This window comes from Brachyistius frenatus, unplaced genomic scaffold (genome assembly GCF_029030835.1).
Source record: "Brachyistius frenatus isolate BFR_SWC_R1_liver_20210118 unplaced genomic scaffold, ASM2903083v1 Contig_11, whole genome shotgun sequence".
NCBI classification, from domain to species: domain Eukaryota; kingdom Metazoa; phylum Chordata; class Actinopteri; family Embiotocidae; genus Brachyistius; species Brachyistius frenatus.
Window position 1 is genome coordinate 840,001 of NW_027210610.1, and position 16,739 is coordinate 856,739.

Sequence of the window (16,739 nt, forward strand, 5' to 3'; positions counted from 1 at the left end):
CCCTTGTACAGAAGAAAAGAGGTTAATTTTGTGGTCTTTAAGAGGCAGCGACGTGGGCAAAAAGCCTTTTCATGTACGCTATTCTTTTACTGATATGCACTTGAAAGCATACAATTTATGCATTACAGAAAAAAAAAACACTATTTAAGGAAATGGTGAGCAACCCCTTTTATTTTGGGAGGGGGATTTACTGTCAGAATAAGAAGCCAGGATTTACTGGAACCAGGCCACCCAATAACACAGTGTATCACTGCCCTGTGGCACTACCTTGTCAGATATCGATTGTTTCAGTTGTGCTGCTCTCTACCAAAATTGAGGAGAACAGAAATGAGGTTTAACATTTTTTAGCAAATAACATGTCAGATGAAATCTATTTTTTTTAACATTTTGTGACGTGGAGCTGTGCGACTCATCTTCTCATGAATCCATCAGGGATGAATACAGGTGTGTCAACCTGGTATCCATGTGTCAGTGAAAGCCTGTTAGACTCTGTGTTATATTTTGAAGCTTTTAGTAGCATTCGGTTGATTTAATCATTTCAGTTTTGTGAGTTTTCCTCCATCTCTCTCCGTAGGTGACGACAGTGGAAAAAAAACACGGTGCGTCAGTGCTCTATATGATCCTGGTGCACCAGTGGCCTCCACTGTGTCACAGCCTCTGTAGGGAAGGCAGTAAGGGGGTCAGATTGCGAAGCCTGGGGGCTCCATTTGATCGCATGTATCACTCCGCCGCACCCTGAAAAATATGTTCAGCGACAGCAAATTTCATCTACAGTGCATACAGCACCATGTGTGTGCTTGTGTTTCTTCTAAATTGAGCCTTTGTACACACATTCTCTGCTCCATTTTTTGCCATTAAAAACTTTCACTTCTGCTTCAACAAAAACTGCATGGGGCACAGTAATACCCCGGTGAAACAATTATAACATGGGGGAAACAGTCAAAACATTAGGCAGAGTGCAGCGCGAAGCCTTAAGTGCTGCTAAATCACACATCTCGCAGCGGCTATAATTTTAGATTAATTATTCTACCCAACAGAACCGGTGGTATACAGCAGAAATGAACGGATTTTTCCTGAGGTCAGTCGGTGCATTTACAAGAGATTTGAATATCCCGCTATTATTCATAAACACACTGTAAAAACACTCTTATTCTGATTATTAGAGGCTTGAATGTGATAGCTGGGAGATTATTGCTGAAATACAAAGGTATAGATGTGCAAAACATTTCTGCCATATGTGCCAATTATTTTTCATTACAAATCGCAAAATTGTTTATGTGTGCTTGGAGACATGACAGTTATTCTATACCGTATAAAAACTGCTTATATGGGAAAAAGACACCGGACCTGAGCAGTCAGATCATTGGCAAAGAGATATGTACTATTCATTCTGAATATTTACCCTGACAATTTTGTAGCCTCAAGCAATGTCAAACGATGCATTACCTGCTCTTGCAAGAAGCAAACAACATATGCAGTTGCCCAGTGGCTAAAATAATTGACTTTTCACTTTACAAAGAAGAAACTTGATAAGTTTTGGAAAAATTTTTAAATGTCTTCTATACAAAATGATGTATGGACTGATGAAAAGATCTGAATACTTATAGGACTTTCCTCTGCTCCCGTTTTTTTTTTTTTCAAGGTGCGTTTCTCGCAGCTATTCAGGCTGTAAATGTCGATGTGTAGATTATTTTGTTCTGCACATTGTTTCTCTTCCTATAAAAGACAATAAAGAGATGTTAAAAAAAAAAGAACCTGCATATATCAGATGTAACCTTTACTTGACTTAAAAGCATGAAATGCATTCAAATACATTCACAGTGGATTTCACAAACATGCTACCTATTGTACGCCTCGAGCGTGTAAAGGATAGGATGTGATTACTATATGCACCATCCCGATCCGATCATTCTTGTGATAGTGATTAAATGCGTCATGTCACAGTTCGCTGCAGGTGCCAAACTGTGTGCTGCACCATTTCCATATATGTGGTCCAGCAATTTGAGGGTTAACGTGGTACTTTCTACACCCCTCCAGCTCCGGCGTTGCCACTGTGCTGCTATGAATTTCCTCTATTTCCAAACAGCACTCATCATCTGTGCTCTGAATGACTTGTCCTGCGGCGGTTCATCCCTTTATTTCCTGACTCAAAGTCATAGCAGAGGCACAGAAGACCTTGTGAATACAATATCACGCGGTAAACAAGCGCACATGCACCCACTGACAGACAAACAACCAAAACCGACTAAATATATAGCGGAAAAAATGAGGGGCAAAAAACAGAGTTTAGTTCACAGAGGAGCTGCAGTACGTTTGTTTGACATCCCTTTTGTTTGGATACATTCAGGAACAATCGCTGAATTGTTCTATTTTTTTGAACAAGTTTCTCAGTGTTCAGTTTTTTTTTTATCTCGTTCGAGGACAAATCTGGGCAGCTTAAGCAAGGATAATAAGGGTTTTTTGTTGAGACATGCCCTCCCCATCTTCAGACAAAGCCCCTTCAATGTTATTCTTTCACCTCCCACGGCTGATGCAGCTTGATGATACAGCATCAACTCTTAAGCGCGGCCAATTTTCTACTAATATTTCACATTTAACACAGACATTTCCTCCAGGCTGTTATTTGTGCTGCTGTCAATATGTTATTGACACAAACGAGGTGACATTATGTGGCTCCCGTCTCTTGTCTCCCCGACATGTCAATCAAAAATTACTCATGGACCCGACTCGGCACAGATATAGATCGCTGTGCAAGGAGGGGCAGCGGAAAGAGCAGATATCTCTTCTAGGAATACTCAAATTGATTCGCGTGTGACTGTTCCAACAGTCGGCTGATTGACAAGCGATACAATTAAGTGGAAGCAAGAAGGAACGGAAGACCATCATTATATCAATCATCAGTCCTTCCCCCGCCTCCCTTTGTCGATCATCTGCGCTCATCATCTAATGCGCTTTGTGTGCTCGGAGACTAATTTCACTGTAAATATTACAATCAAGCCTCTGTGGTTCACACCAGCTCAAAGTCATAATGATGGAATGACTAAAAGAAGAGGGGAAACACAGAATATAAATGTCTACACTTGCACTATAAAGTCCTACGCTACACCTGAGTCTCAAACACACCATACAGCCCATATCTATTTCTGTACACACAGGTACTTGTACCAAAGGTCCCTCGTGGTCTTTAAGGTGTTACCTGCATACCTTTTTGTTGCACTAAAAGGTACATGGACATTTGTGGCAGCAAAAGGCACATTATATGTATTAGTATCATTTGAACTTGAAGGTAAGCTTTTGAAGGTACAAAATGTTTTGTTGCTGGAGTGGTCCTCCCTGAGGGATGCTACCTTTTCAGAGAGAACTTTTTTCTTAATTTTTTTTGCCATGGGCTACCAGTCCAGTCTCATACTGCAGTCATTTTCTCAGTGTCTGAGCAGAATGATTGTAATTGTCGGTCCTTTTATAGCCTCAAGTTAGCCAATGTTAATAGTCAGTCAAAAAGAAAAAGAGTTTCACTTGTTAGGCACACACGTAAGCCTGTAATTGGTTGCTTGATTCATTTTACATGAATTTAAAGCAAAAAATATCACTATTTTCCGAGTGCTTTAACGGTGTCCCTCAAGGTCCCATTTAAGGCCCTATGTTATGTTGAAGTCCAAAAGTTTAAAATTCAAACGTACAAAAATGACACTGTGATTTCTGTGCATTGTAATCCCAAACAGCAAGCTGCATCTTTACAGCAGCTACAGAGGAAATATTTTCTCTTGATAGCTATTTAGCAGATTGGTTTACACTAACCATTGTTATGTTTTCTTTCTATCAGAAGAAGTGACACACTTTTCTATCATATCCTTCTGATTGGAAAAAGGAACAGAGGGTGCACAATGTTTCACACATTAAATATCAAGGTGGGCTTCTTTGCTCATTAATTAAAGACAGAAATTAGGGCCACATTTTATTTTGTTTTGTTAGACAAGCACGGGCATGCACATTTTCTTCCAAAGGCCTATATGCTGAATATTTTGAGGGCAATGTGAAAAATCTTTTTTATGTTCAGTGGATACGCTCCCAACTTGAACACAATAAAATGTTTGTTGGTGGAAATGAAAGCAGAAATTATGAAAATGCTGTAAAAGGAGGTTATTTCAGTCCCAACCACAGACGTAACAGGATGCAGAGGATGACGAAGATGATAATTGAGCTTAGTCATCAGGCTGAATGTGATTCAGGTTATAATGCAGTTGTTGTGACAGAGAGAACAACCATGATGTGTTCATGTGTGTATTTGTATTTAAGCAACACGGGGCTGGGCATCAGCTGGGATTTTCAGTCCCATCCCATAAAGCCTCTTTGATCCGACAAGGCCTGCAGTCTTAACAAATATTGCAAAACAAGCTTTGAGTTAGTTAAGACAGGGTTTATTCCATGTCTGGAAAACTGGACCACACACAGCTGTGCAATGGTCTGATTCATTTCTGTTACATCACAGACAGACAGGTACTGAGGACCATTTAGGGGTGTCTCAATACAGTAGAGGCTGATTCTGCTTGTCCGACACACAAATACGAAACCTGCTACCACACAACAGAGGCACTGATCAGAGGATCTGATTATTTTCTCTCTATCTGAGGAAAAAAAGAATACCTCGCCTGTTAATGGATTTCTGCATCTGTGATGCTCAGTAAAGAACGAAGAAGAGAGAAAAACAAACAGTGGACAGAGTTGCTCACACGAAGGAAGGAAGGAATGATGGAGAATACTAAGAGTGAGAAAGAGACAGAGGAGCCGATAACCAGATAGAGAGGAGCAGCCAGAGTGCAGGTTTTCCTCAGATATGGATGGTTGGAGGGTCGATCGTTACCCAGACACCACATGTATGCCTGCCTGCCTTCGCTGCCTGATTGCCTACGCGCACATTTGCATTAGAGTTGAGAGGAGCCGAGCAGAAGAGCACAGCCGGAGAAGTCTTTGATCTCTCAGCCTCTGTCTCTTTGATGCACCATGTGGAAACACACCAGCAGATTTGGGAACGAGGAGATGATGTTGGGTGTTAAGTGGATGTGTGTGTGTTTGTGTAGATGTTGGCGTGTGTGTAATCTCTGTGAGGGGAGTTATGTGTATAGCAGGACTGACTATGCAAATCTGTCAAGACCTTGATTGCAGTCCAAATGAGCACACACACACACACACACACACACACACACACACACACACACACACACACACACACACACACACACACACACACACACACACACACACACACACATGCCAGCATGGGTTGCCCTATTTTGTTAAAGTCAAGTGCATTGAAGCAGGAGGAAATGAAAAAGCCCCGCCGCCACCCTTTTTTCTTTGCTCTCGCCGTTTTTTCAGGATTATCAAACATCACGGCGGCTCTGACAACCACAACTGTCAAGCAACACATTTACATCCAACCCATTCGCCCCATGCTTTTCTCGGAAAATGTCATTTCACATTTCCGCCTGGGTCCAAATTCGAGGCAGTGCAACGAGATAATCTGTGGATTTTGACTCCACTCTCTGCCCACGTCTCCTTGTCCGTCTCTCTTCCTTACCCCTCTGTCTTCCCCAATCCTTCCCCCCCTTCACCTCTCCTGACTCCCCTCTCGCACTCAGCACGTCTCCCCTCTGCCATCCCTATTGCCTCCTCTCACCTCATTTTCATCTCAGCCTGTCAGGATGATTTCAGGCTTGTTGCATCTGGTTTGACTTAGTGTGGTACGATTGAAACAGTAATTACAACAGTCTCTGAATAGCTTTTCCTCTGTCCCTCCTACCTATCATCCACAGGCTTAACCCCACTCTACGCGCTGACATGCAGGGGCCACACAACAGCCTGTGTAGAGAACCATTAACCCACAATTAAATTACAATCACCATAACAAAGGACGGGTGGCATTTAATTCCACCAATCGAGGTGGGATTAGGAGCAAAGAGCACTTCTCTTGGGATGCATTATCATCTAAATATGACAGTGTGGACAAAAGACATGTGAATTAGTCAAATATCTACCAGTGGGAAGCTTCTACCACTTGGGTAGACTTATCTTTCTCTACAAGTTAAGCCAAGGTGTATTACAGGGCGAGCAGAGGTAGGCTTAGTTTAAAGAGGAAAGGAACGTGTCGCTGTTCTTCGCCTCTCTGTGCAAGATTAATGATATGTTATACTGGAATAGGATTAGAAGTCAATGAGGAAAGAAACAGAGGCTTTGCTTTTGAATCATGAAGCTCAGCAATTATGTCTGGCACCATGAGAGAGGTGACTATAGGGGAAAATAATGACAAAATACTGGACTGTATGTAGCCTCTGGGCAAGCAAGAGGGATCCCTGAGACACTGCAGCCATCAGCTCTGAGATTAAAAAGAATATATATATAATTTAAATTATGCTGTTAACTCAGCATTTACACTGTCCATTACATCGACTGCATTATAAACCAAAGATTTTTGATCTTTACCATCTGGAAGTTAAATTATTCCTGCTATAATATGAGAGAAATCCAACTCAATAATAGCTTTGTTTTTAGGCCATACGACAGAGTTTCTCCTCATATTAAAGGCTCTGTGAGGATGCAGGTACTGTGGTGCTTCGAGCTAAAGGCTTGAATACAGGGACAGGTACACTGCAGACACATTGCAGTTCTGTTTAAAGTGCTTTTTGGAGTCCGCTCAGAGGATCCGTTCTGCACATCTACATGCATGTCTACATCATCTATTGACAAAATTTACGTCACGCAGACGCTCATTGACCCTTCTGTACTTATATATACTTATACCTTCTCACTTATATATCAACTTTTAAAAAATGTATCTCTATTTCACACAATCCCAAACACATTGATACACCAGTGGCGACAGAGCTGCTGTGCAAGGTGCTTGCCTCCCATTGGGGGCAACTTGGGTTTCGGTGTCTTGCCGAAGGACCCGCTCTACCATCTGAGCCGCCCAGATTGTTATCATATCAACTTTCTTCAGTGAGTTGGCATCATGACGTTTACTAATCAGTAGAAAACATAATTGACGGCTGACGACGATGGCAATGATGTTAATAACAATTCATCGAAGGGATATGAATGTCTGAACCAAACTCACAGCAACCCATCCAATATTTAATATTTCACTCCAAACCACTCGCAGAAAAGTTATGCAATCATCCTACTCATCAGGATTCTTCCTCTGGGCGATGGAAGTGTCTGTACAAAATGTTGTGCCAATTCATTTAGTACATGAGATATTTCAAGGGAAGAGTTGAATTTTTTTACCAGCTGGTAGCACAAATGATAAGTCAATGGATCATCAACATTTTAGAATTAATTCTTAGGACACCATCAATATTTGCACCAAATTTTATTTCAATTAATGCAATAATTGAACCACGAACTCTAAACTTGAACCAAAGTGGTGTGCTGAAAAAAACAGGAGACAAATAACTTTGCCATACGTAGAGCCATCCTGTTAGCCTGCTTCAAAGTTCCACAAAGCAACTGTATAGACAATCAGTTAATGTTAAATAATATTGATAAGCCAACTTCAGCAACAATACAAGTAAAAGTCAAGGTTTCCAAAGTCTCTTTAGATTCAGTTGATCAGCTGCTTCTGTTAATTTCTCATCCTGACAACAAGACAGAGATATTTAGCTGACTACGTGATGTGGCATTAACAAAACACAGAAAATGAACAGATGAATCAGCGATAGAACAACGAAACCAGTTTTGCCTGAGGGCTGAAGATGTCCAACATGGCCATTAAAGGATGTGATGTGTCACCTGAAAGCCCAACGAGGTGAAATGCCTATTCAACATTCGGCTCTGACACAGCAGAATGATGTCGGCCTTCAATCCAGTATCAAGGTTGCGCTGAAATGAAAGCAATTTGATATCACCAGAGAGGAGAATGAAGAAATGGGATTGATGTTGTGAGGAGAATGAGTAGGTGGCGGGATGTGAAAAGAGAAGTCAGTCCAGGTAGAGAGCTGCATAGCTGGAGTTTTGTGCTGAAATGGCCTTCAAGCTTTAACACGATACGGAAGAGTTGTTTTTTTTCTCAAAAGGAATGGGCTTGACGCTGAACTTCCTGCACACTAGAGACACAAGTTTGACTGGTTAAACAGTGCAGCTAAGACACACCCTTCCTGAAAAAACAACAACTTACTTCATGGGTTTGAACAGCGCCTGGCCGTAGTTCTGGAAGGTCATGATGAGCTTCAGCTGAGTGCCTCCAGACTTCATCGCTGTTGGGAGTCAAAAAGAGAAAACAACACTATTAATTTTACATCAACTGACAGCAGCTATAAATATTTCACTGTAACACCAAAGAAAAGAGCTGTTTCAAGCTTAGTTTTAGTCACACAGAAATTTGACTTCCATTAGCTTACTACATATTAGCTAGGCAACGTTAGCAACTTAGCCAAGCTTACCTTCAAAAAAGAAAAACAATTGGCCTAACAAACTTTTGGGTAAGCAAATCAAAAAGGCTGAAACATCAGAATAAATAAAGGAATAAAACAAGTGTAGCCAGTGAGGAAATGTCCCTCCTGAGCTACTGTAGGTTCAGGCAGGCCTTGGCACCTCTTACTTCCTGGTTCACCCATTAGGCAGGGTATAAAAGCTGCACAGAATGAGCTGCTGTCAGCCTGCTTGTCCCTTTTGGTGTCAGAGTGCTGCATTGAGGATCCACAGTGATCTGGTAGGTGTTTTTAGGTTCAGTCTTTAAGTAAAGCTATGCTGCTATTGGTTATCTCTTGTCTGTTTGTACCCCAGATCCAGCTCCTCAGGGAGGCCCAGACCAGGTGTGAGCATGCCCAGATGGAGGAGGCACAACATTCAGGCTAGAATTGAAAGTCACTGCTGTTTTTTGTTAGTTTTTTTTTTTTTTTTTTTTTTTTTTACTGTTTTGTGTTTATTTATTTTTGTGGTATGGTTTAGTTAGAGGACTTCTGTTGGTGTTAGTTTCCTGTTTTCTTTTTTTTTTTTTTTAAACTACACTGTTTGTTTTTTTCCCCCCAAGAATTTTAATTTCCATAATCTTATGTTTGCGTTAACTTTGATTCTCCTTTTTCTTTTTAGGAGTGCCTGGGGCTGGCAGCAGCGTGCCCGCCCAGACGGTGGTGGGTCTGGTGACTGGGCCTCTCACCTGCTCCTCACATTGTCAGTTGTGTGGTTGATGGTATTTTCTTTTTGTTTTACACATCTTTTCAGTATTTGCTTGCTTTTGGTTATAATTTTATATCGTTTGATGTGAGCGTGTGGAGCACAGGAGCTGGTGAGGGCCATGTCCCAGAGTCTGTTTCTCCCCTTTTACTGCCTACAGCTGCGGCCTAGTCACCAGTAGCACTCCGCTTATGTTTAAGTTGTCATTGATCATCTAATCAATGTCCACATACAAACACCCATAAGATTCTTTAAAATGGTAGAAAATAGTGAAAATGTCAACCATTGTTTCCCAAAGCTCAAGCTGCTGCCCAAGATGTCTTGTTTGGTCACAAATAACAGTCCACAACCAAAAGGCTTTTAACTTACTATCATAGAGGACTAAAGGACAAAGACTAAAAAAAGACTGGAAAAATGATCAACGGTCAAAATAGTTGACGTTCTGTCAATTAACTAATCCATTAATTGACTAATCGTTGCAGCTCGATGTTAATTAGATTTTTCGGTATCAGCAGAGTGTCGTATATCGGGAGAAAAAGACATTAAACTCAAAGAAGAGACATTCAACCATTTACAAATGATAAACGGGAGCTGTATTCTGTTTGTATACAACATACAGTAAGTATATATGTATTAACCATGATATAATTTTGACAGCCATTGACTTGATTTACATTTCAGAAACATGTCATGGCTCAGCTAAAGCCTGAAACATCTATTTCCCCCACCATGTGAACGAAGTGCACTGTTGCGTATGAAAGCTCGTATACGTGCCGTGGTGTGTCTTTGCGTGAAGTCGCGCGTGTGTGTGTGTGTGTGTTTGTACTGGAGCTCTGCAAAGACTGCGAGCTGGAGGTCGCAGTGTTTGTTTGATGGGAAGGGATAGTGAAGGGGTGAAGGACGGCCAGTGCTCGCCCAACGTTCTCTCCGCTGTTTACTCTCTCCCTGTATTCTCTGGGGGGCCAATGTCTCTCTCGCTCTGTCCCTTTATGTTTCTATTCTTCAATCTATCCTTCATGTTTTCTCCCTTTTTGAACATCATAATGCAGTCTAAAGGCACCCGTGGGACAGGCTTCAGCGCTGGGGAGAGGGCTTATACGAGGCAGGGCTAAAAACCCTCTGAATTTCAGTATAAAAACAGCAGCGCAGCCACTGTGTGCATGTTATTTTCCCCCTGATCGATCGAAAGCTGTGTTTCCGGTGGCGTTTTGCCACAGAACCACCTTTTCAATCAATGTTTTCATTTATTTTTTTTACATACGGGAATCATGGGGACAAGCAAACTGTTTACAGAGAAAAAACTTAGAAGTGAAAGAAATCGATGTCCGTCTGACCTCACCTGCTGTTCAGGTGGGGGGTTGGAGATAGTTTAAAAAAGGCAACACAAACTGCGATTGCAAGGAGCTCATGCATGGAGAGCAACTATATGGAAAAAAACATTTTATTTTCACTTCGACACACAGTAAACAAACCATGACTTCTTGGGCTGTACGATGCCACAATCAAAATTACAGACTCCTCCTATCAGCTGCCATAACATTTATCATATCTGCTGCTTTTGCACGCCATGTCTTCATTGATGAACGTTGCTCAGAAGAGGTTATAGCGTATAATAGATCCAAGAACTCCTATCCTCAACTTTGGATAATAGACGACTGCTGTTGGCTTCTATCGGTATTCTGCCCCAGGCCTGTGTTAAGACTCTGTAATTACTGAGCCACCATGTATTTAGCTGGCAGGAGATGCTGAGAGCTGCTTCCTCTATCCACCCAGGCTGACACACAGAAAGCAAGAGGAAGGAAATTTGAGAAAATTAGAAAACATCTTGACTAGAAATAGAGAGAAAAGAAAGGAACATATTCTTCCACTAGTTACCGAGCAGCCATGCTAACTTTATTAACAGCTAATCCTACTCCTCGATACAGTAAGTATTAAATCTTTGCTATAGGCCACTTAAATTTTTTTTGTCACTGGCAGATAAACCTGAAATCTGAAATCCCTTTTTACAGTAAGCGTAGGGCGACCTTGAGTCGACAAGCACTCTTGGAATGTGGGAGCTGGACTGAGCCAAAAAGGAAGACAATCCCTCCACTCCCCTCCCAAAAAGTAAGGAGGAAAAAAAGCAGAAATGGATTCAATATGGCTGTCCCAGTGTGGATTATCACCTCCGTCGGGTCTCCACTTGGATTTTTCTGGAGGTCTTTACATTATTCTGCAGAAAGCTACACTGACAGTGCGCTTGTCAATCAAATAAAAAAAGCCCCAGCGTTTGATTTGATTCAACGTATCTGTTTGATTTGCATCGAGACCAGGTGTTCTCGCAGGCTTCATGTATTCTACTGTGACACTTTGTGGAGAGAACATTGCAGTGTTTTTGTTATTCCTCCGGCCTTGACGCAGGCAGTGTGCGAGCTGATCGGATTCAGCGCCGTTCCCCGATCGCCTGCAGCTCACTTCCATCTCCCTGCATGCTCGTGTGTGTGTTCCAGGGTGTGTTTCACATTGTCGGTGGCTGTGGCCACGAGGAGCACACTTGTCAGTCTGTTAGCAGACCCTCTTCTCGCTCCCACCCAGATCCTGTTAAAGTATGTTGGAGGAACACATTCCCCTTTGGCTTGCTGGTACACTGGCACTCAGTGCTGCCAGAGTGGACAACACATTTTTGAGTGTGCGGGGAAAATTTATTTTAGGCAGCTTGTGATCATTTAGGCTGCCTTTTTGTGCCATTTGGCAAGTTTGCACTAATGAAACCTCTACTCCCCAGGTAGCACGAGTGAGACAGCACTCAGTTCAACAGGCTCAACATGCAGTGATTGAAAACAGACAACCAAAACATTTAATTTCAATACGAATTTGACTGGGTTGTTTTTATCAATTCAAATTAACATTCAGTTACGCATCCACAGGTCTATGAAATAAGCTGTAAATGTAACTATAGGCCCATGTAAAAAAATTCAAAACAAGCCCGCTAGACCGTTATATACAGTCTTCACAAGAACATATAAAATAATGTTAAGTGACGGCTATATATTTCACATTTCCACTTTGTGTATAAACACTTGTGATTTTGAGTCAAAGTCTATTTTATGTGTCTTTAGCTGTCTATTAAAATGTTCCATAACTGTGTTTCACTAAAAATAACTACTCTTTTACTGCTACCCATCACTGAGGGCTATTCTATTTGGTTCATTCTCAAATGCTGCAGGGGAAGAAGGCATGCTGGAAAATAGTCATTTGTTTGTCCATTGCTCCTTGTCATCTATGATAACTTGTGTTGACATCAGAACAATTTTATCTTAATGGTTCAACCTTTTCACAAGAAGCTCTTCATCAAATGGACAAGAAGTTAGCAGCACAGGCTAAATGTGTGAATGTGTGTCCGCATGAATGTGCGACTGTCTTTGGGCCCAAAAAAATATTGGCACGCGGGCCCGGTCACAATTATGTTCACATCAAATAGAAAGCTTATGTCTGATCATTTTCTATTACTATTACCGTGAGGTTTGGGTTTACTTAATTAAACGAATATAAATAGAGACCAGAGGGACGTCTTACAAATGCTTTTTTCCCACTTTTTTTCCAGACACAAAAAATAAAATATATCAAAGGATCTGAGGGGCCCAAGGGCCCATTAACAGCAGGTTACAATGTTATGGAAGTAAAATGTGAAAATTGCTATTAAGAAGCAGATATATCAGATGAAGCTCTGTATCGTTATATGATTTATTTATTTTTATTTTTATATATATCCTCACACATTCAAGTTCAGCCTTTTAAATAACCAAGTATTACCTCATGAAGCCGGTAAAAGCCTCCTCTCCTTTACAGGAATTTCAAAGTGGGCGTCTTTTTTGACGACTGAGTAAGTTTGAAGCTCTGAACTCTGTCTTAGAAAGGAGGTCTTCTTACCTAACCTTTGACCTCTCTGCATGGTACAGAAGACACACCTTGATTGGACAGCGAAACGGCACAGGTTGAATCCATGAGCACAATCAGTTGAAGTGTCATTGAGTAAAAAGAGCAAGACATTGGACTCCCTAATCAGTCCCAGACTGCTACTAGACAGGTGGGTGGACAACACACCCCAAACTGTGTGTTATGATGCCTTACGTCAGCCTAAAGAAGTGCCAAGTGTTTTTCTGCAGTATCAGCTCAGTGTCTTCAGACTAACATGTAATTTTGACCATCCATCTGTGCACCGAAGCCCTCCCGCTGGCTGCTGTTGCTATCAAGTCACCCCGCCCCCTGTGTTGATTTTTATGACTCACCGACACTGGTGATCCTCTGGGTAACCAGGTCCTTCAGGAGAGCGTCGATGACAGGGTTGTGTCTGGAATACAGCTCATATCGATTAATTCCAATGTGGAAGCGGAGCCAGTTGGGGTAGGAATCGGCTGTCAGCTCCCCTGTCGGGCTGAACTCATCCACGTTGCCTTCCCCAGTCCTGGGTGAGGAGGAGGAGGAGAAGGAGTAAGGGAGGGAATCAGAGAGGAAGAGATAGGATTTTCATTTTTTTTGTGTGTGAAGAGTGACAGGTGATGTGCAACAGCCCCCGGGCACAGATGCAGAATTAGACTAACGTGATTGCACAAGACTAAACTTTAAGTCCTTTGCTGTGATGTACTATGAGATTATAAAATATCTATTTACAGCTTTTGTTGCATTATTGTGACATGCTTCAGGAAAACACTTTACCATGCCTGATCCTCTGCTGCTTTGGGGTCAAATCTGATGTCCGTGTTGACGTTGAACAGCGTGTCCTCGTCTGTCAAAGGTGGCTGGGCTCTTCTATATAAGGGGTGGTCATAGAGCGCTGACAACCTTGAACCCTTAACCGGCATGTTCTTGGTCACTGTGGCGTCCTGCATGAACTGTCTCTTCCTGTCACCACGCTGCCCGTGATGCTCCAGTCTCCTGAAAGCCTGCGTTTTGTCGCCCGTAACCGGGATCCTTTCCAGAGAGTGGGAGGAAACATTAGAGCTGGGCTCGTTGCTGAAGTCCTGGAGGATCCGCAGGGTGTGCTTGTTAGGCCAGCCCTGCTTCCCCCAGCTCTGGGGCTCCTCGCTCGGTGCGTGGGAGCAGGAGCAGCCGCTGTTGCTGTGCCTCTCCAGCTTTGGTAACAAGTCTATCATTATGTGCATCGAGCATGCAATGAGAAACACCATGAGGATCAAAACCCGGAATTTGCGCAGGAGGATCATCTTCATGGTCTCCCGTTTGAGCAGATGTGAGTATTTACTGCAAATGATGAGCACGCAGATGAACAAACTGACTACATCGCTGATGATGTTTATTAGACTGGACGCCAATCTAATGAAATATACATTAAACAAATAGGAGCCATCTTCACTTGCCGTCTTGAGTAAAGGATTCAGTGTTCAACCTTTGTATTTTCAACATCAGAGTCCTGCTTTAACCGACAGTGTTTCCGGGATTTCAGAAGCGCAAAATCGTCCGCAAGACTCCAGGTAAATCGGGTCGAGTCGGTTCAGACCAACGGTCGATTTGCGCAAGCCTCATCCTCTTCGCACTCTCCCCCTTTTTCCTATCGGCCACTAAATAGTTCAGGAAATTTACAGACGGCCAGAGAAGTGAGTAGGATCCGAAAGCAGCTGTGGTACGCTGAGAGAAGGATCCGATGAGCGTGCGTGCCCGAGAGGTCCGACTGCGCGCATCGGTCTCACCGTCCAACCTCGAGCCCGCGCGGGGAAGAGCAGCCTGGATTAGCTGGCCCGGGGAGAAAAACATATACGAGAAGTGCAGGTCTTCACGTTGAAGTGGTTTCTAGGGGGAAAGTCCCCGCAAAGTAGTCGACGTATGTGCTCTCGTTCACTCCAGCGATTTGAATGCGTAAATTCTGTCACATCGAGTCCCCACTAATCACCCGAGGCGAGCCAACGGAGTCATTTGCACAGTTGGCAGGAGACAGAAATCCCCCCGCAGGACCGGCCAACCTCCAGGAGAGAAGCGGGATAAGAGAACGCACCTCTTGTAGCATGTGTGAATCTGGGTGGGTGTGTTAAATATGATGATGAAGCCAAGACTAGATCCTGCCTTTGCGCGGCGTCACTGTCCGCAGATTGGCTGAGGAGAGACAGAGAAAGAGAGAGAGAGAGAGGGATAGTGAGACACTGCGACCATGTGAAGCATAACTGCTCGCCTGTATTCCTCTTGGAATAAATCCTCCTTGCACAACCCGGCTGCGCAAGAAGAGGGCGTCTTCCTACTGGCCAATATTCAGTCTGGCTCCACACGCTACAGCCGAGCGGGTTATTCTCTCCTCTCTCTCTCTTTCTATCTCTCTTTTTTCCTTTTCTGAAATTCATCTGCTGGAATCCCTCTGAAATTTCTCCTCCGAGACAGCAGTCAATCCATCGATGATACATTAGACAGGCCTATTAGAGCGCTCATCAGTCTGAGGATCCAGTTCCAACCTGCGCTGCTGCCACTCAGCAGCAATCACATCTTCAATAAGGCTGCATGAAATGAAAACCACAAAGCACCTTTCAGCAGCTGCTTTCTAAAAGGAAAAATGACTTATGCAGTATAGATTTAAAAAAAAAAAAAAAAAAACATGCCCCAGTGCTTTCCATATGCTCTGATCTCAGACCTATATAGCATATACTTGCCAAATAAATTACCATGAGAGCCGAACCCCTTTCCAGTATCAAGCCAGCCAGAGGACTAATGTTTCTTTTTTACAGCTAATTGGCAGACCATTATGGCTGCATCTCTGCTTCCTAGTGGCTGTAAATTAGCAGGGGAGACAACCACTTGTTTTTCATATATGTATAAGTCTATGAGTAACTGATCATGCTGTCTGTTATTACCTCCTTAGATTAGTTTCTAATTAAAAAGAGCCCAGAGAGAGACAGAGAGACAGAGACAAGGGAGGCAGGGAGGTAGCTGTTTTACTAACACAGGATAGATTCATAAGAAAGAAAAAATGGTGGTGGCTTATGGAGAGGATTTGCCCAATGGAGGAAAATGTTAGTTGTGAATATTAATGAAGGCAAAATTAAAACAGCAGCGTAGAGATCTTTGCTAGTGTGAGGCTCTGAATTATGTGTGTATGCTGGTACACCGAGGAATGAAAGATAGAGGCATTAGGTGTCCAGTGACTAAAAATGGTTTCTATCAAACTGTCCTTGTCTATTGTGTTGGGCATAAAAGTAAGGTTGTTGTATTCCTACCCAAGGAAGTATTTCTCCTTTTTCCCCTAAATTAGTGTGTAATTGAGGGTTTACATACATAAGATCCACTGACCGTTGACATTTCAAGGCCCTTTAACGGTGACCAGCTTGCAACAAAGCAAAAGGTCCATTGGATCACCTCCCCTGGTGTTTGATGTCAGTGATAGCGCGAGCGCCGAAGACAAAGTGATGCTTGTTGTCTGTCCAGATTTCATGCCGGCCACTGTAGCCTGCGGCCTGCTAGCCTGAGGTGAAACAAGCAGAGATGAATGCGTATTGATGTCAGTCAGACATGGATCACAGCAGTCGATGGGTCAATGGTTCTTCACAAAACCTGTCTTGAGCCTTTCAGGGGGGAATCAAGAAGACCGCTTG

At 42.8% G+C, this 16,739-nt stretch overlaps 1 protein-coding gene across 1 annotated transcript in view; it reads right to left on the bottom strand.

Annotated features, from left to right (window-relative positions):
* fam20cb (FAM20C golgi associated secretory pathway kinase b) overlaps positions 1-15,281 on the bottom strand; it is a 53,619-nt gene extending 38,338 nt beyond the window's left edge. Inside the window, exons 1-3 of the mRNA XM_069691341.1 lie at positions 13,867-15,281; positions 13,440-13,615; positions 8,174-8,252 (exon numbers count right to left, since the gene is read on the bottom strand). Of these exons, the coding sequence (XP_069547442.1) occupies positions 8,174-8,252; positions 13,440-13,615; positions 13,867-14,378 (767 nt within the window). The 5' untranslated portion in view covers positions 14,379-15,281. The remainder of the gene's footprint in view (positions 1-8,173; positions 8,253-13,439; positions 13,616-13,866) is intronic.
* Between the last annotated feature and the right edge of the window lie 1,458 nt (positions 15,282-16,739).